Source organism: Ursus americanus, chromosome 24, assembly GCF_024610735.1.
Source record: "Ursus americanus isolate L20-20 chromosome 24, mUrsAme1.1.p, whole genome shotgun sequence".
NCBI lineage: Eukaryota > Metazoa > Chordata > Mammalia > Carnivora > Ursidae > Ursus > Ursus americanus.
In genome coordinates, this window is record NC_142150.1 from 39,984,562 (window position 1) to 40,009,918 (window position 25,357).

General features: G+C 59.6%; 1 protein-coding gene across 8 annotated transcripts in view; it reads right to left on the bottom strand.

Annotated features, from left to right (window-relative positions):
• The window catches only part of NRXN2 (neurexin 2), a 97,186-nt gene that overhangs the window by 15,075 nt on the left and 56,754 nt on the right, over positions 1-25,357 (bottom strand). For 4 of the 8 annotated variants that reach the window (XM_087854991.1, XM_087854994.1, XM_087854993.1 and 1 more), the window contains 4 exons: positions 13,715-13,896; positions 8,381-8,552; positions 4,078-4,167; positions 385-710 (listed from right to left, as the gene is read on the bottom strand). In XM_087854991.1, the coding sequence (XP_087711117.1) occupies positions 385-710; positions 4,078-4,167; positions 8,381-8,552; positions 13,715-13,896 (770 nt within the window). Of the gene's footprint in view, positions 1-384; positions 711-4,077; positions 4,168-8,380; positions 8,553-13,714; positions 13,897-22,050; positions 22,839-25,357 lie in introns of those variants that run through there. The other 4 variants (XM_087854989.1, XM_087854987.1, XM_087854990.1 and 1 more) reach the window with 2 other exon arrangements.

Consider the following 25,357-nt stretch of genomic DNA (forward strand, 5'->3'; position numbering starts at 1 on the left):
CACACCGGGCCCGGCCTCCAGTATGGGGCAGGCACACGGTCATTCCACCTTCACCCCAGTCCAGACTTCCTCCCTCTTAGGTGGTCTTCCCTGGTCTAGCTGGAGTACCGAACTCCCCCTTAATGCTGGGCCTGGCCCCTAGAAACAGTGACCACCTTCCCATGTATAACATCCCTGGTCCCCAGGGCAAAGGCCACTTCGTGAAGAGAGGCCTTTCCCACCTCACCTGAACCATCACCATGACGACAAGGATGAGAGAGCAGCCTCCAGAATCCCACCAGACCCCTCAGACCCTCCCCTGGGCGCCACCGTTGCTCTGCAGACATCAGCCCCATCCCCCACCTAAGGCCTCGCTCCTCGTGCATCAGCCCCAAGGGCCCTCACCTGGGTGGTGCTGTCCCTCAGCGTGGGGGAGCGGCCCCGGCGTGTGGTTGTGGTAGCCATGGTGGTGGTGGTCTCCATGATGGTGGTGGCCATGTCGGCCAGCAGGGTGGTGGCCGTGGTCTCTGCACTGAGCAGCACGGACGGCCCCTCCCCCACCAGGCGCAGGTGGCCCTCAGTCCGCACATTGGGGTCGCTCTCGGCGGCCAGCGCCAGCACCTTGAGCCCATTGTAGTAGAGGCCGGACACCTGGCCCTGGAAGGGGCGGCCCTGATCCCGGCCCCCGATCTTGATGGCAGCCTGGCTGTTGAAGATGGTCAGCTGGCGGCCTGGTGGGGAGGGGAATTGGTGGGGGCAACAGAGGAGGGGCAGGCAGCGGGGGAGAGATCAGAGAGGGATGGGGAGAACAGAGGGAAGCCAAGGGAAGGAAAGAGGACCGAGAGGGAAACCAGCAAGGGGGCGGGGATGGGGGGTTGGAGAAATGAGGAAGGGGCAGACACCAAAGGGAAAGTCCTCGTCAGCCACAGCCCCCAGCCCAGCCAGGTGGGGAGCCCAGAGGGGGAGGGTCCCCAAGGCACACATGGGCTGGGAAAGGGAGCCCAGCTCCCCCCTCTCCCCACCATGCTCATGCCTCTGACCTTCCCATCCCCCTCTCCTCTCCTGCTCCAGGGGCATCGCCCCCCCAATTTCTTTCCCTTCCCTCCATTTGATCCCCATCTTCTCCCTCTGCTTCCCCAAACGTCCCACACCCAGTATCCAGCCCCGAGCCATGGAGCCCTCGGAAGCAGCAGACAGAGGAGACAAAGAGGCAGAGACAGAGAAGGAAACTGCCAGGCTGAGTGGTCAGTGCGTGTCAAAGCAGAGAGGGAGGCGACACCGACGTGCCAGAGGTGAGGACGGTGCGCAGGAGGAGGGCTGGCGTGCGCGAGGGTGGGAGCAGCCACGCAGACCCCACTCTGCCCTGCCAGCCACCACCCAGCCCACTGACCTCTGGCCAGGCTCCCCTCTCTCCTCCCCCCTCCAAGGCCCAGCCGCTGCCCTGCCTGGGGAACCAGGCCCTGGAGAGCAGAGGCCTTCCTCCCCGCCAAGATGTGCAAGCACAGAGATGGAAAACGTTAAAGGGACCTTGCTTCGCTCGCTGACAGCCAAAAAACACCGCTCCAGCTCCAGTCTCGCTCCCCACTCAGCATGACACCTCAGCATTCCCACCTGGGTGGGGTTCGGCTGTTGTTTTTGGTTTTAGTGGATCTGGGGGTCGGTTTAACCCTCTGAGTTTGTTGCTTTGGTTTGGTTTTTAGAAAAGATATTTATTATGTTTAAGTTTAGATTTAACTTTGGTTTTGGTGTTGCTTATTTTGGGAGGAGGGGGGCAGAGGAACTACTCCATTGCCCCCTGCTCCCCTGGACCTTCAGCTGCGGGCGCTGGGGGGTTTAAGACCTGGCTTAGCCCTTGTTAGCCTCTGGTTAGTGCCTCATTAAAGATCTGGTTTAGAGTTAGGTGTCTGTAAGCCCTGCCCCCAAACCCTGGGCTGAGGATAGTCCAACTTGTGAAACCCACACCCTCTTTGGAAACACGGGTTCCCTGGGCCACCAACCATCTGTCTGGTCTGCAGTCAATGACCGTCCACGGTGGGGGGAGTCTGCTCGGCCCTCTGCTCGGCCTCTCCGCCTCTGACACCCTCCCTCTGCCCAGCCCCTTACTCCACCCTGGAGCAGCGTCCCCATCTTACAAATGGGGGAGCCGGGGCCCACAAAAGCTGAGCACTGGTTAGTAACAGCTGGAATACCAGACCCAGAGAGGAGCCTGAGGACTACTGAGCTGGAGACAGCTCCCAGGCATGAAGAGGAGAAGGCTCACGGTGGTCGAACAAGTTTGGGAAGCAAACACTTCACAATTAAACGACAGGTTTCTTTCTCACAGGACTTCTCAGAGCCTTTATTAAACCAACGTCCATGTGCTTCTCCAAGAGGAAGAAACGGGATTCGGCATTTCCCAAGCTCATTTTACCACAAATCTCTTTCTTGAGAAGCCTCTCGTGGGACTTAGGCCTCCCCGGACATGTTCTAGAACTGGAAATGGACTCATTCAATAAATATTTATTGAGCACCCACTACATGCCAGATGCTGACAGAAAATCATCCCTCCAAGAGGGCCCAGATCTTGTTCTTAAACACCTTCCTGCTCCTTACGTCATCTCATTCTCCCAGCAGCCCCCAGGAGGTAGGCTGAGGGGGCGGAAGGGGCTCACCCCTCCTGAGAAAGGGGAAACGAGCTTCTCCTTCCACACTCTGGGAAATACCAGAGCATTCTGCCCAATCTTTCACTTTCTAGAAGCGGAATTAGAGATCTAAAGAGAGGATGCGGCCCCACAGCTAGGGAAGGACCACTGGGGTCCACCATCCCCTCCACCACCCCTCCCCCCCAAGGGCCTGTCCAGCTCTGCCTACCTGGGGTCACAAGTTGTCCCAGCCTCAGCCCAGGCTGCTCCCCTGGCCTGATTCTGGGAGAGGGAGGTGGGTAATGGAGAGTAACCTACGTAGGTTGGCGAACTTGGCCCCTGCAGCCCTACCCACCACGAACTCCTCAAAGGGTTAAAGTTCACCCCGCTGGCGAGAGCAACCCAGTGCGGCTGGGGGCTGTAGGTTTTAGCGATGTCTGTGACAGTCCCTTTAACTTTTTGTCCTGTTATGGATTTATCACATCTGGTTATCAGTATGTTTAGTCCCCGCTGGCTGTGAGGGGGGCTGGAGGTGACGTTTGGGGGTTTTAGCTGGGGCAGGCCCCAGGGGACATTTAAAAGCACCGTTATCAGCTGGTTAGGTGGGGCTTTAACAGCTCTACTTCCCCCCTAGAGTTTAGCCTTAGAGGTACAGAGCTCGCCCCCTCTCCGAAGGGCATGGGATGGCTTTGCCCTTGGCCCCAACTTCCCTTGGTGACAAGCGGCCTTCTCCCTCACACCCAGCAGTGCCTCGCTGCTCTAGGTAGCCACTCGGCTAGCCCATGCTGTCTTCCTCACCAGCTCCGCAGGCACAGAAAGCCCTGTGGGACGGCCGCCCCTGCCCCTACCTCCTAGGGTCCCCCTACCCCCGCCTCTGTTACTTCTAAGAGGCCTTCTGGACCAACGTGGGCCCATTCCAGAGACTGTGCCCCACAGCCACTCCCTGGGGAGGGGGGAGCTTTCCAGTAGGATGCGAGGTCCCCATGCTTCCCTTTCCTCCTGGGACGACCCGGTGAACCTTTTCCACCCTCCCTTTGGATCCTAGGGTCGCACTTCCTGCTCCTCAGAGCCCTGTGGCCGGCCCTTCACCAAACCCCACCCCCGATCTGCACACCAGCCTGCTTTACCAGGGTGGGCAGCCTGCTTTACCAGGGTGGGCAGCCTGCTTTACCAGGGTGGGTCGGGAGGCTCAGCTCCATAGTCCCGCGGATTATCCTAGACCATCCTGGCTTCGGAAAGAGCCCAAGGACTCCCTGTCTCCTGAGCAAAACCCCAGCCCCGTCCAAAACCACCGCTCTGCTTCTAAAGACACAGACGACTGACTCCAGAGAGGAGAGGGGGGCATCCCGGTGGCATCATCAGGCCTCCGCTGAGGGGTGGGCGATGGGGAAGGCACGGTGGGGAAAGAGAGAGCTCTGCACCTTTAAGATAGTGTTTTTAAAGTTAATTAATTAATTAATTAATTCTGGTTAATTACCTTTGTCGAGCAGCCACTCATCTACTACTCGACCAAGCCGGTAGGGGATTCTCTGTCTAGCAATCGCCAGGCGCTCGTTATCAAAGTTTCCTTGGAAAAGTTTAGAAAGACAGTAGGTTTCTCAGGCGGCGAAGTCCAAAGGAGTTAGCAAAGTAATTACGCATTTCTCAGGAGACTCAGAGTAAAGCAGCAACACCCACCGGAAAGGGGGGGAAGGTCCACCCAAGGCGGGAGAAGAAGCGCTGGGTCCCTCGTCCTCCCGTCCCCTCCCTAGGCTCCTGCCCAGAGCCAGCCCCACCCGAGGGGCACGAGTGACCCAAAGAAAAAGACAGGGACATAGAAGAAAAGAAAAGGGGACGGAAAGAAAAGGCAGCTGGAAGGTCAAAGGTCAGAGGTTAAACAGGTTTATCTGCGCTCAAGCTGTTGTGCACACCTTCCTTCCCCATCCCAGAGGGGGGCGGTGGGGGCAGGGAGGGGCATTTAGCGGGTTTAAGTTAGGGGGGTGGGGGGCCTCAGTGGCCCGGCTGGTTACTGAGTTTAGAGGGTGGTTTAGAAGTGGGAGGGTTACGTGGGGTTTATGCGGCATTTAGGGGGTGGCCCGGCACTCGTACTTAACAGTGACATTTAAACCACTTCTCCAGGCACTCAGCTCCCTTTCCCTTCCGTGCTCAGCTCCCCGCGGCGCCCCCTTTGACAGCTCACCCCACATCCCTACCCCACCAGCTTCCGCCCCGATCCCTCGCTCCCTGAAGGGCCCACCGCCACCGCAGCCTTGTCACCCTGCCCCCCACCCCATCTGCCTGCCACCACTACAGGTCACCCCGCCACCCCGCCACCCCACCCACCCCTCTCCCCTTCTCCGCCTCTTCCGCAGCCATCTTGCTCCCCTCAGCCTGCCCTGGTTCCCTCCCTACAGGGCCCCCCAGCCCCTCTGTCTGGAGGCTCTCTTCCCCCGTCTCAGTCCCATTCCAAGACTCTCAGCCTCGGCTCTGCTCTGGTCCCCTTTCATTTCTGTCCTGGGGACCCAGCCCAGCTCCTGACCCGCTGTCACTCACTAGACTTTCTCCTTCAGGCTCCTTCCCCCAATTCCTAACCCCACCCCTTCTCCACCCTGCCTGTCCCTCTCTCCACTCACCATTGTCCAGGCCCTGGAGATGGGGAGGGAAGATTGTGCATGTGTGTGTGTGTATGAGAGAAACAGGGTGTGGAAAGGGGTTTGTCAGCGTGCCTAGGAGTTCGGAGTGCTCCTCCCCGCCCCCACGGGCTGTGGATTATCCAGTCTGTAGCTGTGGAATGGGAATGACTTCCTTTGGGAATCTGGCCACTCTTCCCATTGAATCCACATATAGTGCTCCATAACGTGTCGGGGGGCGGCTTTCCTGCTCCTCTCGCACTGCACAGCTACTCGGGCCCCCAGTGAGGCCTGGGCCCGGGCTGCCGTGGACATCTCCTGTGAACAAGCAGCACACGGCATGCCCGTGTGTGTGTGTGTGTGTGTGTGTGTGTGTGTGCGCGCGCGCGTGCATACGGCTGCTCCCTCCCTAGGTGTTTCTGATGCAACAAGACCCTGCCTTCCCTACAGATTGAGGTCACAAGCGTTTGAGTAAAAAATAGATTGTTCACTCATTTAGTCACTCAACAAACATTTCTTGAATGCCTGCTCTGTTCCTGGTGCTGGGTATTAGAGATGCAAAGGCGAAGGCCTGGCCCTTACCCGCAGAGTGCCCCAGCCAAGCAGGCGAGACTGGCAAGGGACCAGCAGTGTTCTTCGTTCTGCTAACGGTAGCACAGGGCATCCCAGCCTGGGGATGGGAGTGAGAGGGACCAAAGAAGACACTGGAGGAGAGGAGCAGGGGCCAGAAGGGAGTCAGGCAGGGCAAGCTGGGCGGGCACGTATGCAGAGCCACAGACTCAGGAGGGCAGGAGGCTCTTAGGGATCTCCTGGGTGTGTCTATGCAGTTGTCCCTGTGTGCGTCCCGAGGGGAAGGGAAGAATGTACACCTGTCTCACTGGAGCACGTAACAGTTCTAACCAAAGCTCCGTTTGTTGAGCACCTCCTCTATGCCATGCCATTCTAGAGCTTTCCTTGGGTTATCTTGTGGGATTCTCATGGTATTACTACAAGGTGCCTATTAGCCCTATCTTGCAGAGGTGGAGACAGATTCAGAGAGGCTGGACGCCTCGCCCAAGGCCACACAACTTGTCAGTAGGAGTCCAGGATTAAAGGAACTTGGAGTCTAATAGCTGAGTCTCCGTGCTCCCGAAAAGTCTGGAGGCCCAGGCTCTGGGCCGGTGCCCTCTGCCAAGCCAGCCTGACAGCATGGCTCAGGCTGACACTCGGCTTTGGTCGACCAGGTTTCTCAGCTTTGCGGGTGAGGGGGCACCCAGTCGTCTTCCCCACCCCGGCCAGGGGTCCCTGAGCGGAGAAGAGCAGGCATGAACCCTCCCACCTGGCCTCTGGCCTGCCGGGCTCCCAGGGAAGAAGGCCTGGACCCGAGTCACGGATGGATGTGGTGAACCCTTCATGTCTTCCCAGTACAACCCTATTCATCCCAGGCTGGGGACCGCACCGCTACTGAAGTTGCCCTCACGTGTGTGTGGCTGACAGAGAGATGACTGCAGGGCGATCACACCTGCACAGCCTGGCCTATGTACCCGCAAGACTTCACACAGGAGTGTCTACGGGCCCCTGCGACCCCACACGTGCCCAGAACCCGGGTGCAGGCTGGCATCCCTCAGTAGGGCTCTTGTTTCTCCTGCGTCGGTCTGACCTTATGAGTCTTTGCAGTCATCCGTGTGTCTGTGGTTGGCTGTATGTCCATCAGCCTCTGTATTTCTTGGGGCAGGGGCAGGGGGGCATGTGGTTCTCTTTAGCTCCAGAGAGTGTTGGGCACAAGCCTGCACGACTGGGAGCTGGGAATCTAGCTGGCGTGTTTCTGCCAGCTAAGCGGGCCCATGAGGGTTTGCACACCTGCACCGTCCCTGTCCTTCTGCCCACACCCTTCTCAGCCTCTCTGCCCCCGCCTCGGCTGTCACTTCTGCCTCAGGGAGGGACTGAGGCTGCAGATGCTCTCCCTTCTCCTCAGTCGCCCCCGGGTGTGACTGGGCGGGGTCGCTCAGCCAGATTATACCACCACAAGTCTGCATTTCTGCAGTTCTCCCTGCAGCGGCTTCTTTCCCCTCCCTCTCGGTCTCCCGCACTGGGCTCTCTTCCTCTCCCTCCCGAGGCTCTGTCCACCTCTTCTCCCTCTGGCTGGGTCCGTGCCACAACGTCTCCTTATATCTCTCTGCATCACTCCAGGGCTGCCTCCGTCTCTGCTCCTGTCCCAGTGACTGTTCCCATCTCTCTCCGTCGCCCCTCTCCTGGCTCCCCCGCACTCTGAGGCTCTTTCTCTGCCTCCTCATTTCTCCCGTGTCCTCATCCCCTCCCTCCCCTTGCTCCTCAGACCTGGGTTTGTCCTGGGCCACCACAACCATCACACTGTGTGATGCTGTCAAAAGAGGTTGTTTGCATTCCCGTGCTCCCCCCTCCTAGCCGGTGAGCTCCCTGCAAGCAGAGGTTGTGGTCTGCCCCCCGTGTCTCCCGAGGCTGCCACCCAGGAGGCTCCCAGTGAAAGTCTGTGGAATGCGCTTGCACTCTTGTCACTTGGTGTTCTCTCCCTTTCACCGTGTCCCTTATTCCCTGAGACACTGGGGTTCCTTTTCCCTGAGCCTCCGTGGTCACGTCTCTTCCTTTATCTAGATCTCCTGATATGAATCTTTGATTTGTTCTTTGTAAAGACCTTGGTTCATTCCTTGGTTCTGTCCTTGGAATCAGGCCTGCCTCCTCGCTGAGATATATTTCGGGTTACTTACGGATCTTCTCTCTTTGGTATCTGCATCTGCCTCCTCATTTCTGCCTGTCCCTCGATTCTAAACCCATCCTTTCCTCAATCGTGTCAGAGTCTCCCTACTTCTACCCCTCTTCCTCTTCTCTTCTCCCCCACCCCCACCTGGACCCTGGCCTTGCAGCCTTCCCAGCTCAGCTCTGCCCTCTCCCTCCTAGCCCACCGACTCCCAACTCCCACCACTGCGGTCTAGCTCCGCCTTGCGAATCCTGAGGTTGCTCTTTAGCCCCGCCCCCGCCCGGGTCCCCACTAACCTCAGCTTTCCCATGGCCTCTCCCCAGCACAGCCGGAAACCTCTCCGCTTAGCCCCGCCCCCAGTGCAGGCAGAGATCCTATAAGCGGCCGCCCTGTCAGCCCCGCCCTGCCAACGCCCCGCCCCGCCCGAAGCGCCTCCTCCGAGCGCCGGCGCCGCCTACCTGCCGGGTACCGTTCGTTGACCGGCCAGCTGTCCACCTGCAGGGTGGCGTTGCCACCACTTCGAGTGAAGCGCACCACGTGGTATTTGCCGTCGCTCACGATGGCGTTGGGCTCATCGATGGTAATGTCGTCCGTGCCCACGTTAAAAATCACCCCCACAGTGCCCTGGTCCTGGGGACAAGGAGGTAGAGGTCAGCAACCAGGAGGGAATAGCCGTTCACTCTTTCTAGAACTCCACCTGTGACCACCACCGGCCCAGATCCGTGGCACTTCACAGCTTCACAACGCACATCTCCCAGTCATGCCTTTGCTGATCCTCTCACCCGCCCAAAGAGGTGGGCAGGCTTGCCTCTTCCCCACATGCAGGCAAGGGAGTGACCTGAAATTCAGAGAGGTTAGCACCGCGGTGGGGTGCAGAGCCTGGACCGGGAGCACTTCCACTAACCATACCTGCCTCTTGTCTTTTGGTTTGTTCAGAATATTCACAAATGTTCACAGGGCATCCATTCTGTGCAAGGGCCACTGAGCCCAGGCCCCAGACGTGGTGCCAGGACCAAGCTGGGGGCCAAAGGGAGCTCAGAGGGTAGAGGCCTCCCTAAGGCACGACCAACAGAGAAGTCCGTGGAAGCCAGACCCGTGCCTGAAGAAAGTCTGGCCTCCCTGCTCCCCACAACCCCCAGCCTTCAGCCTCCCCTTCCCTGCATAATCAGCACTGAGCGGTCCCCGGGGACCCTGCACTAGGCAGCTCAGCAGGCTCCATGTTGGTCAGGCCTGAGTGTGAAATCATAGGAGTGGAGGCAGGGGTCTGAACTGTATATTCTGGGGTGGGGGGTGGGGAGGGTGGTGAATATGGAAAGAAATCAGGAGGACAAACCAAAATAGACTTACTAAGGAAAGGTGAGCTAGTGGGTGTAGGGTTAGAAGATGGGGCTGGGAGCAGAGGAAGGACAGGAGAGGAAAGTCAGAGACCCAGGCCTGGAGAAGGGGAGCAAAGAGTCAGTCTCAGTAACCTCTGGGACGCAGGGTCCCATGCTCTGGACAGGGCAGGGCCTGGGGGACCTTACAGAGGCCACCCAGGATCCAGTCCCAGAGGAGTTCCATCGATGGCACTGGTGTGAGAGGGAGCACTTCACTGAATCCCTAAAATGTGCCGGGCCCTCTGAGGATACCTCGCACGCAAGTTCTCGTCATCCCCACAGCGACCCTCTCAGGAAGCTTATGGCATTCCCGATTCACCAAGGAGAAAACTGAGGTACAGGGAGGTTGAGTAACATCCCCAAATCCACATCACAGGAAAGGAATCCAGATTTGAACCCCAGTTGGCCTGACTCCAAAGCCAGTGCTCTCTCTCCCCTACCCACGAGTCTAGGGAGACACTGACTCAAACTGCACGGGGGATGATCTGAGCAGCTACTGAGGCCAACCCACCTGAGAGAGGCCCTGAACCTGAGCCCCTATTCCATTCTCCTGCACTTCCCAGCAGCCACTTGAGCTCAGCCTCCTGAATCCCCCACCCCCCTCCTCCTGCACAGGACAGACACCCACACAGGCTCACTTAGGCCCCCTGAATCACACACAGTCATAGGACCCAGATCATCAGAGAACACACACACACACACACCTTGGGTCTTCCTGAAAGACTACCCCAGTCCAGCCTGGGCATGAGGGCCCATTCAGCTGCCAGCTCCTGTATCCAACAGAGCCAAGGAGCTTGGTGGCCCTGAGGATGGGATGGGGGGCCTGCAGATGGAGTGGGGATTGGGGTCTTGCAGAGACTTGGACACAGGGTGGCCAGCTATGGCTCACTTGGAGATCTAGGCCCAATCCTTTCCCCACTCATGGGTCTAGTTCTCCCCCTCTTAGAACCTGGGAAAGCCAGACACACACACACACACACACACACACACACACACACACACACACACACACAGATATCTGCATGTAGCGTCTCTCCTCAGATGCAGTAAAGCAGGGAAACTGAGGCTGGGCTCACCTAACAAAGAGTACTCGCAAGCCCCACGCACCCACCACCCACAGACTGACAACATCCCAGGGAGACGGGATGATCACATGCTCCCCACACACATGAGGGGAACAGCCGATGCTTCTCAGTACTATTATTAGCAATAACATCGCCCAGAATAGCATCAGCCCCTTGGACGCCTCAGAGGGTTTCTCCCCGTGAGGCTCAGGCCAGGCAGTGATGGTGGTCAAGGAGCAGAGGCCGCCTGGGAGCTGGGGTGTCGGGGGGCCAGCCAGGGCGACTAGAAGGCAGGACACCCGGGTTTCCTAGGAGGCAGCCGAGCTCAGAGCCATACGCTCCGGGGGAGAGGCAGCTCCCAGAGCTGCTCCCGACGTGAAGTCAGTTGTCACTTCTGTTAAAGTCATTAATTCCTAATTCCCCAATTACCTCATTAGGCGGCGGTGGGGAGAACGCGGCCGCTCCTACAGCAAATAATTATGGGAGTCAAAATTAATTTGGCAAAGTGGAGCGACGCTTTATTAGAAACGTCAAATTGCTTTTCTCTTATTTTGCTGCCGCCTCCCCACTCTCTGAGAGCTGCTAATGACGCGGCGGTGGGAGCTGGTGTGTCACCAGGAGAGGAGGGCCTTGGGGGCTGCCCCCCAGGGGCTTCAGCCCGTCAGGGCCCAGCGCTTCCCTCAGGGCTGGCCTCTCCCGAGGCTCCCACACTTCCTCCAGGGCGCCCACCCTCCCCAGGCGCCCCACCCCTGCCTTCAGCAGCACCAGGCACCAGGCCTCACTCCTGCATAACCCTAAGCCCGGTGAGGCCTGGGGGAACCGCTGGGAGAGAAGAGGGGGGTCCCTTCTCCTTGCACCCCAAGCCCCTACACTGTCTATTCAGTGCTGGGGAGCTCCGTCTCCTAACACCACAGGCACAAAGACACACAGGGGTGGTCAAGGAGGCAGACCCAGGGCACAGGAAGATCTAGATCTCCAAGTGGCCAGCTGTGGCTCACTTGGAGATCTAGGCCCAATCCCTTCCCCACTCGTGGGTCCAGTTCTCCCCCTCCTAGAACCTGGGAAAGCCAGACACACACACACACACACACACACACACACACACACACACACACACACACTCGTATCTGCATGCAGCATCTCTCCTCAGATGCAGTAAAGCAGGGAAACTGAGGCTGGGCTCACCTAACAAAGAGTACTCGCAAGCCCCACGCACCCACCACCCACAGAATGACAACTCCCCATATCCTCCTAGAACTTAGAACCACAGATGATCGGGCTGTGGGCTGACACCGAGTGCTTCCTGTTGGCTGGGCCGCGTCCCGAGGGCTTCACACACACAATCTCACTGGAACCTCACAGCCTCCCTTTGTCCTTTTACCATCCTGTTATCGGGCCGTGCCACAGATGAGGACGCTGAGACTCATGGGGTGACTGCACGAGGACAGAGCTGAGACTCAAACCCAGGCTGTCAGCTCCGAAGCCACGCCTGGCCTCTTGTGACTGTGTGGAGAGAGAACACAGCCCTCACTCACAGACAAGGCCATGGAGATACAGCGGCACCTGCCACGGGGTCAGGAGACTGGAGTAACAGCAAGTACCACTCCCCTGGGAAAGGCTCACATGGAGCGACACACGTGATCAGAGGCCATGAGCCTGTCCCCCGCAGTCCCCCAAGGTCCCACTGTCACTCCTGACTCCATCAGTATGCACCCAGCCCCACACGCCACACAGAGTCATGTGTGCCGTCCACAGCCACGGTCTCTCATATCCAGCCGGAGACACTGTCCCGCTCACACAGGCACGAACCTTCTAGGCCTTCTCCCCAGGCGACTCGCCCCTCCACACCCCTTCCCTACACGCTTCTCTGCCTGGCCTCCCCCATCTAGCGCCCAGCGGCTGCCGCTCCCACTCCTGCTCCACTCAGCCCACGGGACATCTCACGCCTCCTTCCTTTGCTCCCTGGTGTTGGGGGAGGGGTGTACAGCCAGGGGACCCTGAAAAGCTGATGGGCACGGAGGGGCTAGTTGCCACAGTCCAATCAGATGGGGAGGGGCCAGAGCCCAAACATGCTTCCTCGGTCCCCCTAAAGCCCAGGGCCCCCCACCCAGATCTTTCTGGCACATAGAGCCTGGCCGCCCTGCTCGAACACCCCGCTCAGGGGTCCTGGCCAGGGTCAGCATGTGGGATGCAGACTTAGAGGTAGAAGTGGAGATGGAGGTCAGAGGCCCAGGGTTAAGACCATGGGAAGAGGACAGGGGAGAGGCTAAGCGCAGAAATGAAACACAGCAAGGGCAGAGGCCACTGGGAAGCATGTGGGGTAGGACTAGAGATGGGGAAAGGGTCAAAGAAGAAAAGGGACTGCCTGAAGACCAGAGTTAGGATAAAAACTGAGAGGAGCCGTGAATATGTTGGGGGGGGGGGTCGGGGCATGGTATGACAAGTAGGGGGGTATGACAGGTAGGGTGTATGACGGGTAGAGGGGTACGGTGGGCAGGGGGTATGGCAAGAATGGTGGATATGGCATATGGTGGGTAGGGGGGTATCGCGGGTTGGGGGATATGACGGGGGGTGTATGGTCTGTAGGGGGGTATGGCAAGAACTGTGGATATGACAGGTAGAGCAGATGGGGGTATGGAGTGTAGGGTGGTAGGGCGAGTAGGGCAGATAGGGGCACGTTTGGCAGGAGGCCCAGAGGGAGACACTGGAAAGCAGCTGAGGTTGAGGAGGGGAGCTGGGCAAAAAAGGGCAGAGCCAAGTGGGACAGGAGGTCCGGGTGGGGATGTGGCGCTGGGCCAAGAGGTCAGAGAGGAGTGAGTGTGGCCAGAGAGGGTATAGGGGAGGCAGGGTAAAGGGGCCGCTGGGAGGGCAAAGGTCATGGGGACAGAGGTTAAGGGCAGAGCACAGGCAGCCGCAGGGTCCATAGGCAAGGAGCAGGCATGGACTGCTCGGGGGCCAAGAGGTAGGAACAGAGCGAGAATCCAGGCAGGACACAGGGGGCCGCCCTGGGTGGTCTAGCAGTGAACAGACGACGGCCCTGGGCAGTTACCATGTGGGGATGCTTCATGGCCTGCAGGAGAATGGCCAGAGGCTCAAGGAGGCCCTGTGTTCAGGAAGGTCAGAAGCCACAGATGGAATCAGGGAGTGGGGAGCTGGAGAGCTTCAGATCAGCTAGGGTGGCTCTAGGAATGCATGACACGAAGGGAGTGGGTCTCAGAGGCAGAGCCACGCAGAGGGACCTCCGGGAATTGGGGAATACATGAGGGAAGATTCGAGGTGCTGATCCCATGGCAATGAGGGGACGAAGACCGGGGGTGGGGCTGGGGCAGGGGCCGGGGCCCTGGACCCTTACGATGTGCAGCTGCAAGTAGTCTCCGAGGCCGGAGGCACTGTCCACCCGCACCAACACAGCACTCCGCTGGTGCGTGCTGAAGCCCACGGCCAGGCGGTCCATCCTCGTGCTGGGCCGGTCATTGGGGGGCCACGTGTAGGTGATGAGCGCTCCCCCCTTCCCAAAGATGTATGTAGTCCCGGCTGCAAAGAGAAGGGAGAAAGGGAAATATGACTTCAGGTGAGCGAAATTGGCAGGTTCTCGGGGCCGCAACCAGAGCACAGGGCCACCGGGCTTGGGCTGTGATACCCACAGCAGCCGCCAGGCCCTGCAGTGCTCGGGAACAGTTGGCGGGCGGGTGCCCGGTGAGAGCCCGTGCACGAGCACAGACAGATGTAGCTGCCTCATCAAGAATTCTCGCTTTAATTACAGCAAAACAGAGAGGCAACAGAGAGAGGGACACAGAGAGAGCCCGGAGCGAGGCTGCAAGGGGACCGAGAAGTGTATGGAGGGCAGGCAGCACCCGGAGGGCCTGGGCCCCACCAGCTCAACTTCTCCCCGTGCTGGCAGAGGTGACAGATTCGAGGTGTGTGCTTCTGTGGGGCCAGGCTGAGCGGGCACCAAGGCGAAAGGAGCCCCAGGCGATGGCGAGAGGCGCAGGGGCTGTGTTCAGCTCTGACTCATAGCCCACAGCCTGGCACCCTTCCACCACCTGCCCCCACCCACTCCCAAGCCCCTGGAAATCCTGGTCCCAGTTTGCCCAGGACTCCTTGCTTCAACTCCCAATTAGGGGGCTGCCTTCCCAAAAGAGGGGGTGCCTGGAGCCTTGCCCAGCAAAGAAGAGACAGATATTGGGGCTGGGGGGGGGGTTGGTATGGAATAGAGACTGACAGCCAGAGGAGGAAGGAGGCAGAGAGACAGATGGACAGAGAGGGACAGAGAAGGGTGTAGGTGAGAGAAAGTGGGAGAATGGGAGCCAGAGATGAAGGCTCCCTCTCCCTGCCCTCCCCCACCCCACCCTCCCTCCCCCTCTCAGTCTCCTCCATCCGGCTGCCGGGGGCGGGTGTGAGGTCCCTAACGATCTCAGCCCCAAAATAAACCCCATTAGTTGCCATGTTCCCTCCTGCGGCTGACTGGGCTCCCTGGGGGGGTGGGGGGTAGGGGCAGACCGATGGCTGGGGTGGGGGTTGGGGGCTGGTCACCCAGTTTCCGGGAAGGGAGTCTTGTCTGGGAAGCCTTAGAGGACTAGTACTCTGGGGCCTTCAGAGAAGGAAAAAAACAATCTTGCATTCTTTAGAACATAAATGGAGCAGATGAGATTCATAAAATGATTAATTAAATAATTAGCCACTAACGACTCCTCTCAAAGCACTTCTTGGGGGAGAGGGGTGCAGGGGAGGACTTATCCGGAGACAGGCAGGTGGGTCCTGACAGCAAAAACCTGAAGTAACCGGGGAGGAAAGTGGGGCCTTCAGGTAGGATGGCAAGCCCTGGGGTCAAGGAGCTAGGAGCCAGGGAGGCCAGGCTCGAGGAGGGCCTGAGGCCTGAGACACTTGGGAGGCACACACCCGCTCCGTCAAGCCAGCAGCCCAGCTGGTAATACTAAGGCCAGGCCCCTCAAGCACCTTGGGAGTCTCTCACCTCAGGGACTGGAGCCCCAGTGCAGTTTGGACCATCAGGGATGAGGGGGCGCTACTCCAGGAAGCTCCTAGGCTCCTCAAGGAGACTCGACTCCGAGGGCCTTGGAGGGAGGCGCCCTCTGCACCACCTGTGGGCCCAGGACCGAGCTGAGGAGAGAAGGGAAGGCTGCTGCCTGGGTCCCAGAGAGGCAGTGAGGCCAGCAGGGGCTGGGGGTTGGGGGGAGCAGGAGCTGTTCTCCAGAGCACTTGTCATCAATGCCCTCCATCTCCCCAGATCTGGCTAGAGAGGAGGGAGGACCCCGGCCCCAGGGCAGCGCAAAGCAGACAGGAAAGAACCACTCTGATGCTAATGACAGACCTGTCACTATGGCGGACAGAGGGAGCGTAGCGCTGCCCCCTGCCCCCTGACCAGGTACCCTTTATACCTGGGGGCCCTGGGGGCCCAGGGTGAGGGCGGAACCCTCAGGACGGGGCCCTGGGATTGGTGAGGAGAGCTGGCCGGAGGTAGGGTACACAGCGAGCCACACCCCCACCCCGGGCGGGTCACTTGCCCGGAAGGGGCTGGGCCTGCAGGCCAAGAGCAGGGTAGGCGGCAGCCGGTACGGCCTCTCCACTCCCAACACTGCAGCACTCTGAAAACCCGGCTGTTTCCATGGCAACCATCATACCCAGGGTCCTCCCTTCCCCCTCCACTCATAAGCTGCAAGTCCAAATTTGGGGGGTGCGGAGGGCCAGGGGAACTGAGATTGCTGACCTTCCTCCACACACCCCCCCTCCCGGCCTCCCTGACCCGAGGCCGCTGCCTCTTCACCCCATGGGCTCCAGGGCCCCCCAGTCAGACGCAGGAGGGGCTCATTGGGTCTCTCGGTCCCTCAGACCTGCCATACCCCACGTCCGTGGGGCCTGCTCCCAAACCTCCCAGGTCTAAGGGAAAGGAAGCCCCTTCTCACGGCCCCACCCCAGGCCTCCAGACAGCACATCAGCTTGGAGAGAACCCTGCCTGAGGCCGGAGAGGGTCTGAGGAGCAGGCAGGCCCCACGCCCACAGGGCAGGGAGTTCTCTGGGATCAGAGGCCCCGCGGGCACCCATCCCCCAGGGACGCACCCGCAGACCCCACACACAGGCGACGACACACCCAGCGGCACACAAAGACCAGTGCGGGGAGGCAGGCTGCGAGAGGAGACACGAGGCAGCCGGCGAACATGGCGGGGAGCGCACAAAGACGGGCCTCCGCAGGCAGCGAGGGCAGGGCCCCCGGCGCAGGACAGGACCGGCCACACGTCCCCGCCCCCGAGGCCAAAGGGCACCCCGCCCCCAGCCCTCCAGCCCCCAGCCCGCCCCCGGGGTTTACGGCCCAGCTGTTGTAACACTGCAGCCAGTTTATTACGCGGGGCGGGCCTGTTAAAGCCTAAGGGCGTTTATTACGCTGTGGGGGAATCGGGTGGAGGGATGCGTCTTGCTGCTTATTGGACTGGGGCAGCAGTAATTACCCTGGGGAGACATCTCTCCCCCCAGCAGGGCGCTTCTGCCAGGTGAGGGGGGCAGGCAGGCGGGCAGGGGGGTGGGGCCCCGCTAGGTCCCTCCCTGTGGCTCCGGGCTGGATCCTGAGTCCTGAAGGTAACACCGGGCTCCCCCCCCACCCCCCCGCAAGCTGTCCTCTACACCCTGGCCACCAGACTCCCTGGGGCATGGAGACAAGGAGCCCAGGACACCACACCACGTCCAGAACCTCTGAGAGGTTCCGGAAAGGGCTCCGGGGGCAGGGTCTAAGCCAAGTCCCAAAATGTTACTCTAGGATGGCCCAGACCGCTGTCTTTGACCTCCCCATGTAGCTAGTGAGCTACATAGTGCCTGACAGAGGAAAGGGGGGGCGCCAACAACCCTGAAGCCCAAGACAAGAGAGCCTCTGGCCACACACAAGGTGCCACGGGCCCAGGTGCCCACCACCAACGGCCCAGGGCTGGCGCCTTCTGTCCACACCCAACATAGTCTGGGCCTCCTGGACCCCGAAATTCACTGATCCCAGTAAAACACTGAATGATCAAGAATCTTCCATAGAGTTCCCACACACCTGCATTCTAGAAAAACACAACAACCAACCATTAACAATGGTTAGCTAATGCAGACCCAAACAATAAACTCATTCCACATAAAAAAACAAAAACAAAAAACCATAAAGTGATGCCCCGTGGTTAAAACTACCTGTGCAGCCCCTCCGTCTGCCCGCCTCCCCTGCAGCATCAGAAGCCATGACAAAAACCTTCTGGTAGACCTAGAATCACAAGAGGCTAAAACTCCTGTACAATCCAGAAAAGCCGTGGTCCTGGGTGCCCACAGCCCATACCAGCGGTTTATATGGACCTCCACAACCCAGGGGGACCCCCACAGGTCCACATCCCTGGGCTCAGCTCTCTTGATCGAGAATCCCAGAACAATATCCCCTCAATTCTTATGCCCATTCTTGGCCATAACCATCCAGTCAGAAACCCAAGGTAACACACCCATTTTCAGAATCAAAGTCAATGTCAGCCCCCTGTAGAAGCAAGCTGGAGGGATGAACCAGAACCGCTGGAAGGTACTGACTCAGGACTGAGGCTGGAATTGACCCCTCCACCCCTGGCTTCAGGGAGTAGCAGAAGTGAAGGTCGGAAGGTCTGAAAGGCTCCGAAACCAAAATCGGGGTCAAGGACCAGGAGAGTGACACCCCCTTGGGGCATTTTTAGGAGCCAGGTGTACTGGTCCCCCCCACGCCCAGACTGACATCAGGTGCAGGGGTGTCAATGGGTGTCTGGCGGGTCGGTAGGGATATTATGTAATAGGAGGGATTGGGGGTTGGAAGGTAAATGGAGGAAAGAGTGAAGAAAAGGAGGGAAGGAAGGCAAAGAGAAATACAGGGAGAAGCCAGGAGAACAGACATGGAGACGCGAGTGCAGAAGGAGAGGCTCCCTCACACTGGGGGATGCTAGGGAGATGGTGGGGCAGAGAGGACGGATCTCCCAGGGCCTAGAAAGCTCTTCCAAGCTGGCCTCTTCCTCTAGCCAAGCATGGGGTCCCAAGAGAAGCCTGCCCTTTCACCTCTCCTCATGACTAAGGTCAGCAGAGGTGGGGGTCAGCCATAACAGATGGCCTCCTCCCTACTCTTCTAGCTGCCCTTTGACCCTCTTCCCTCCTCTCACCTGCCAGACCCTTTCCAGCTCCTCCCTTCAGGCTCCCACCTGTCCTGCAGCGCCCTCCAGCCCCTCCTCTGCTGCCATGTGGCACTGGGCAGCCATTAGCCCTCTTGGGGCTGTTCTTCTCCTCTGCACAGCAAGGGGGTGGCCATCTCTGAGGCAACCCCAACACCAACATTTCATACACCACCACCACCACCCCCCCCCATGCTCTCTCCTCCATTTTCTCTCTCCTGGTCTCCCAGCTCTTTGCATCCTGACTCCAGCTCCATCATTGAGCCTCCCTGTACCACTCAGCTCCAAGCAAGGCCCCTCCTTCCAATCTGCTCACCTCCCCTGGGCCAGCTCCTCTCTTGCTCCCTTCCTTTTTCACCTCTGGCCCTCCCCCAGACATTCTCCCAATATCCCTGCCTCCCCTTCTGAATCTCACCCCTCCACGCCTCACCTCAGTGCCCACAAGGACCATGTCCTATCTGGGCCCCTTTGGGAGCAACACTGGGTCTCTGGGGAGCCAGAGAGAACAATGAAGAGGAGGGAGGAAGGCACAGAGGGCCAGAGAGCTCCTGGGGAGAAAAAGGGAGTCAAGAGCCAGAGAAGGTGCCGGCTGGGGAAGTGGAGCGAGAGAGAGAAGAGAGAGTGCTACATGGAGAGGACCCCAGCTGGGACAGGGACAGAGATGAGTGGGAGGGACACTGCGCTGGGGAAGAGAGAAGAAAGCAAGGGAGAGGGGGCTGGGAAGAGGCCACTCTTGGGAAGTGAACAAAGACAGCATAGAGGCATGAAAAATGAGCTAAAGACAAAGGAGGTGAGCAGGGGAGAGTAGAAACAAGGTGAGAAGATTGGAAGGGACATGGGGGCAAAGTTTGGAAGCAAGGATGGACAGATGTGGAGGGCACTGGGGAGGCAGAGGGGACCGCAGACACGGTAGGCCCTGAGGGGCATGGCTGGGAAGGGAGGAAGATACAGGCGTGGAAGATGAAGGGGGAACAAAAGTGGAGTAAAAAAAAAAAAAAAGAGAGGTGATGGATGGGCAGAAATGGGAAGTGATGGAAGTACAGAAATGGGAGGCAACAGGGTACAGAGTGAGAGCTGGTGGCAGCACAGTGATGAGGGGCCAGGAGAGTCAAGCTAAAAGGTGATGGGAGCTTGGAGATGTCAGGACACCATGGTAGTCAAGATAGGAGGTGATGGTGGGACAGGACTAGGAGGCAAAGGAGGTACAGAGATGGGAGGTGATGGGGGACGGGTCTGGGAGGCAAAGGAGGTACAGAGATGGGAGGTGATGGGGGACGGGTCTGGGAGGCAAAGGAGGTACAGAGATGGGAGGTGATGGGGGATGGGTCTAGGAGGCGAAGCAAGTACGGAGATGGGAGGTGATGGTGGGACAGGTCTAGGAGGCGAAGCAGGTACAGAGATGGAGGTGATGGTGGGACAGGTCTAGGAGGCGAAGCAGATACAGAGATGGGAGGTGATGGGGGATGGGTCTAGGAGGCAAAGGAGGTACAGAGATGGGAGGTGATGGGGGACGGGTCTGGGAGGCAAAGGAGGTACAGAGATGGGAGGTGATGGGGGACAGGTCTGGGAGGCAAAGGAGGTACAGAGATGGGAGGTGATGGTGGGACAGGTCTGGGAGGCAAAGGAGGTACAGAGATGGGAGGTGATGGGGGATGGGTCTAGGAGGCAAAGGAGGTACAGAGATGGGAGGTGATGGGGGACGGGTCTGGGAGGCAAAGGAGGTACAGAGATGGGAGGTGATGGGGGATGGGTCTAGGAGGCGAAGCAGGTACGAAGATGGGAGGTGATGGTGGGACAGGTCTAGGAGGCGAAGCAGGTACAGAGATGGGAGGTGATGGTGGGACAGGTCTAGGAGGTGAAGCAGGTACAGAGATGGGAGGTGATGGGGGATGGGTCTAGGAGGCAAAGGAGGTACAGAGATGGGAGGTGATGTGGGACAGGTCTAGGAGGTGAAGCAGGTACAGAGATGGGAGGTGATGGGGGATGGGTCTAGGAGGTGAAGCAGGTACAGAGATGGGAGGTGATGGAAGTGCAGAAGTGGGAGGTAAGAGAGGTACAGAGATGAAAGTGGTGGGGGTCCCCTCTAGAAAGTGATGGCAGTGTACAGGGAAGGGAAGTGATGAGTGGACTAAAATGGGAGGTGATGGGGCCTCTGGGATGGGAGGTGACAGGAGGTGTGAGGTGGAATGTGAACGAGGGACTGAGATGGGAATTGATGGGGTCTGGCACGGAAACGAGGTGAAATGGGAAGACGGTCGGACGTGGAGGTGATGGAGAGTGCACAGACTGATGGTGTGGGGTGCAGTGATGGGAAGTGAAGGGCCACAGAGACCAAGGAGGACAGAGATGGAAGGTGGCAGGTACAGAGTCACAAATGGCGTACAGAGACCCTTGGGGTTGGAGCTATGAAGTGATGAGGGGGCTGAGACGGGAGGTGATACAGGACAGAAACAAGAAGTGACAGAGATTGGAAATGGAAGGTGATGAGGTCTGAGAGGGAAGATGAAGTAGGTTTTGAGATGGAAGGTTATGAGGGGCTGAGATAAGAGGTGACAGTAAGTGGAAAGTGATAGAGGACTGCCACAAGAGGCGATGGGGAGACTGGGCAGGGAGGTGATGGGGAGCCTGGAGTGGGGGTGATGGGGTGATAGGGAGACTGGAATGGGGGTGAGGGAAAGACTGGAATGAGGGGTGATGGGGAGAGGGACTGGGAGATTACAGGGAGCCTGGGTTGGAAGGTGATGGGGAGCCCAGGATGGGGGAACTTAAGCTCCTAGCAATAGAGCTGTAGAGGTGAGAGATGCTGGGGGTCAGAGGTGGAGGTAGGGCAGAGATGAACGGACATGCAAAGGAGAAAGGAGGCTGAGAGAGGCTGGGACGGTGGAGCCATCTGGGAGGTGAGGGAAGGACGGTAGGGGGTAAAGAAGGGAAGGTTGCTGGAGGAACAGAGGTGAAACAGAGACGGACATGGCGAGGTGAAAGAGGAAGAGATGGGACATGTCAGAGGCAGAGATGACAGATGGGGCAGAGGGGAGCACAGATGGGGGGACACAGATAAGAACCCGGGTACAGAGACGCTAGAGCAGCCATGGGAAGGTAGGGAGAGGCAGAGGTGGAGGGAAGGTGGCTGAGAGATGGTAAGGGGCAGAGATGGAGGAGATGGTGAGGAAGAGAGACCGGGTAGGGGAGAGCCGGACAGAGGATGAAAGGACAGAGATGGGGAGGTGACGGGAGCGGAAACAGGAAGGTGATGACAAACCCGAGATGGAGAGAAGGAGGTGAAGGTGAGGCAAGAAATGAGTGATGGAGGCAGAGCTGAGGGCGAGGAAGGAAGGGGCTGATGGAGAGGCGAGGGTGGGGCTGAGAAGATGGGAGCCGGACATGGTAGGTGAGGGAGCGCGGGCCCGCAAAGCGGAGGGGCCGGGCTGGGCGCGCACAAGCCGGGGTGCGGCCCGCGGGGCCGGGGCCGCGCGCACTGGAGGCCCGGGGGGGGGGGGCGGGGGGGCCAGCCGGCCACGGCAGCGCCACTTACCGTGCCCGCCGCGGGTGAGGAAGGGCATGCGGTTGATGGCGATGGGCACGGTGCCGTGCTTGCTGTGGAAGTGGTGGACGTGGTGGGTGGTGCTGAGGCTGGAGGAGACCCGGGCCCCCTCGGTCGCCCCCAGCAACAGCAGCAGCAGCAGCAGCGGCGGCAGCAGAGGTGGCGGCGGCGGCGTCAGGGGCCCGGCCAGGGCGGGGGGGCGGCGCGGGCACCCCCCCGGCCCGTTCCCCCCGGGGGGCATTTCGGCCCGGGGGCGGCCGCCTCACAGCCCCATGGCCGGGGGCGGGGACGCGGGGCTGCGCAGCCCCGCGAAGCCCCCCTCCGGCTCCGAGCCCCGGGAGGGGGGTAAGGGGTGAGGAGAAGGAAAACCAGAGCCCAAGCCTCGGTCAGGAGCCAACGAAATCAACTGGATCCCGCCGGGGAATCCGAGGTCCGCGGAGCGGCAACGCCAAGGTCCAGGACGCCTGGGTCCATCTCGAGGAGCTAAGGGTCTGCCCGCATCCCGGCGGGGTCGGAGCGGCGCAGAGGGCCGTCAGAAACCCGGGGGAGCGCCCGGGGGAGGGGGCATGGTGCCGGGAGGAGAGGCAGGAGAGGCGCGGGGGCCAAGCAGGGATGGGAGAGCGGGGGAAATCCTGCGGAAAAACCGAACCGGGGGAGGGGCACTGGAGGGGAGAAGCGGGAGCCCGACGGAGACTAGGGCCGGCCGCGCCGCTGCTGCCGCTGCCGCCCGACGGAGGCCGGGGGAAAGGAGGGAGCGGCCGAGGTGGGGGGGGGGGGGGCGGGAGAAGGGAGGAGGGAAGCAAATCCGGGTGAGGGGGGAATGAAGGCAGGAGAGGAGGGGAGAGGAGAGGAGGGGAGCGGGGCTGAGCAGAGGAAAGGCGCGAGCCTGCGAGATTCCGGCGGAGAGATGGAGGCAGCGGAGTGTTGCTGCAGAGGCTGAGGGCTGGAAGGGAGAGGGAGGGAGGGAGACAGGGAGGGAGGAAAGGAGAGGAGTGGAGAGGGGAGGGGAGAGGAGCGCGGGAGGAGGAGGGGGCAGGGCAGAGGGACCCGAGCGGCTCCCGATCTGCTGGCGGCGCTGGGCAGCTCCGCGGCTCGGCACCTGGCTAGCCCGCTAGGCGCTCGCCTCTCCTCTGCGCGCGCCCCGCCTCTCCCCCGCGCCCGAGCGCGCGCTCCCCTCCCTCCCGCTCCAGAGAAGGGGCCCTGCTGAATAATTGAACAGGACTGAGGCTAGCAAGAGAGGCAGCTCTTTTCCTCCTCCTTCCCTTCCCCCGCACCTGGACGAACCCCAGTAGTGCTCTCTGGTCCAGCGCGCAGAGATGTGGCCACGGCCACCTCTGCACGCACCCCTCGGAACACACGTGCACGCTAGGATGTGGACGGGTATAGAGACACCCACGTGCCCATACAGGCACCAGTGAGCGCGCAGGCACACATAGGCTCAGACACATACATGCATACATGTGCTCATAGATACTGGCACACGGACTCACACTCAGCGCGGGGGAGGGGCACAGGGTGTACACACGCACAGAGGCACACATACATGTCCGACCACAAGCGCTGAACAGCCAACATACACAGACACCTCCTCCCAACTTACCCTCCAAAAACAATGACCCAGAGCCTCAAGGTATTCAAGAGTAAAACATGTCACACACGGATACAGTCTTCTCACCACCTCCCCAAAAGAATGCTCCCCCTACCCTCTGCACATCCCTTCTGGACTCCTCCAATCCTTCCTCTTGACTCCCCCTGCCCCTCCCCCAGCCTCAACCTCTCCATCCACAGAGTTTCCAGGACACCCGTCCACTGAGTGTCCCACATAGGACAAAACCCTTCCTGGGTCACTTATGTCCAGCTGAGGAAGCCACTTCTTCGAGGTGCCCCTCCACTGGGATCTGCCCCTCCCCGGAGTTTTGGGGTCTCTGGAAAGCACTTGTCATAGCCCAAGAAGTAAGTGCAGAAAGGCTCCCTTCCTTTCACCTGGATATGACCTCTGCACCCACGTCAATCCGGGTTGGGTTAGGACCAGGGAAGGGGTTGTGTGTAGGGCGGGGGGAGCCAGAGGGTAGAGAAAAGAAAAAGGAGGGAGGTGAGATGGACCTGGAAGGAGCCAAAGAAATAGTGTAGTAGAGTGGGGAGGAGAGGTGGTGAAAAAAGAGCAAAAAGAAGAGGGGGTGATGTGAGAAAGGGGAGAGAGAATGGGGGCACCCAGGGAGGAGAGGGCTGGCTCCTGCTTATCAATTCTGAATTCCGTCTTGGAGCAAAAACTGTCACCAAGAGCCGCACATGTACTTCGCGCCGCTCCCAAATGCCGTCAGCACCCGGGACAGCTCCTCTGTTGCCACTGCCACCTCCCCAACCTCGTGAGCTGACGGGGGCGGGGGGGGGGGGCACCCCGTTTGGCCCCAGGCTCAGAAGTGAAGAAGGGGGTCCTCAGAAGAGAAGGCTTCAAGATGATACAGGGCTCCAGGAGGGAGGAGAAATGGCAGCCTGGGAAGCAGGGCTGGGGTCCCCCAAAGCCTTGTCCTCCTGCCCTCTCCATCCCATTCTTATGCCCCTGGCTTGGGAATAGAGACTGACAGAGCTCTGAGCAGGCAGAAAATGTATGGTCCCAGAGGGAGGGAGGGAGGAGCCGGTGGCGGTGAGAGGAGAGGAAGGGAAACCGCCTAGAGGCCAATCAATATCAGTGAGTGGGAAGTGGAGAGAGTTGGAGGAGGTGATGTTGGGGAGCGAGGGGGGAGACAGAGGGTACAAAAGAAGAGAGGTGTGTGAGAGATCAATAGAGGCTGCAAAGAGGGACACAGCAAGAGGAGGAGCCGAGAAACAGAGACGAGAAACAGAGACGGGGCAGAAACAGAGATCGGGGCAGACATGGTGAAGAACTGTCTGTCTGTGAGGGACAGGCTCTGGAAGACAGAACCCTCAGCAGACCTGATGGTCCCTCCTTCTCTCTTCCCTTCCTCTCTCGCTTCATATTCTCTTTTTCGTTCTCTCCCCTTTCCTCTCTCTCATGGCAAGGATGGGCTCCCTCCTGTGATCTCTCCTGCCTTCCCAGAGCAGACTAATGAGCTTTAAAGGGACACAGAGGTCCCTCACACCCCTGTCACAGATGGAGAAACTGAGGTCACAAGTTGGGAAAGGCTGTCCTGAATGAAGGTCAGACGTCTCCTCATCCCAGTCTCTCCCCCACGAGACAACCCCACCCTCTAAGGACACCTTGGCCATGCCCACCCGCCTTCCCTGTCTTCAGGCACTGAGCCGCTTGATGCCCAGGGGCAGAGTGAACTGAACAGGC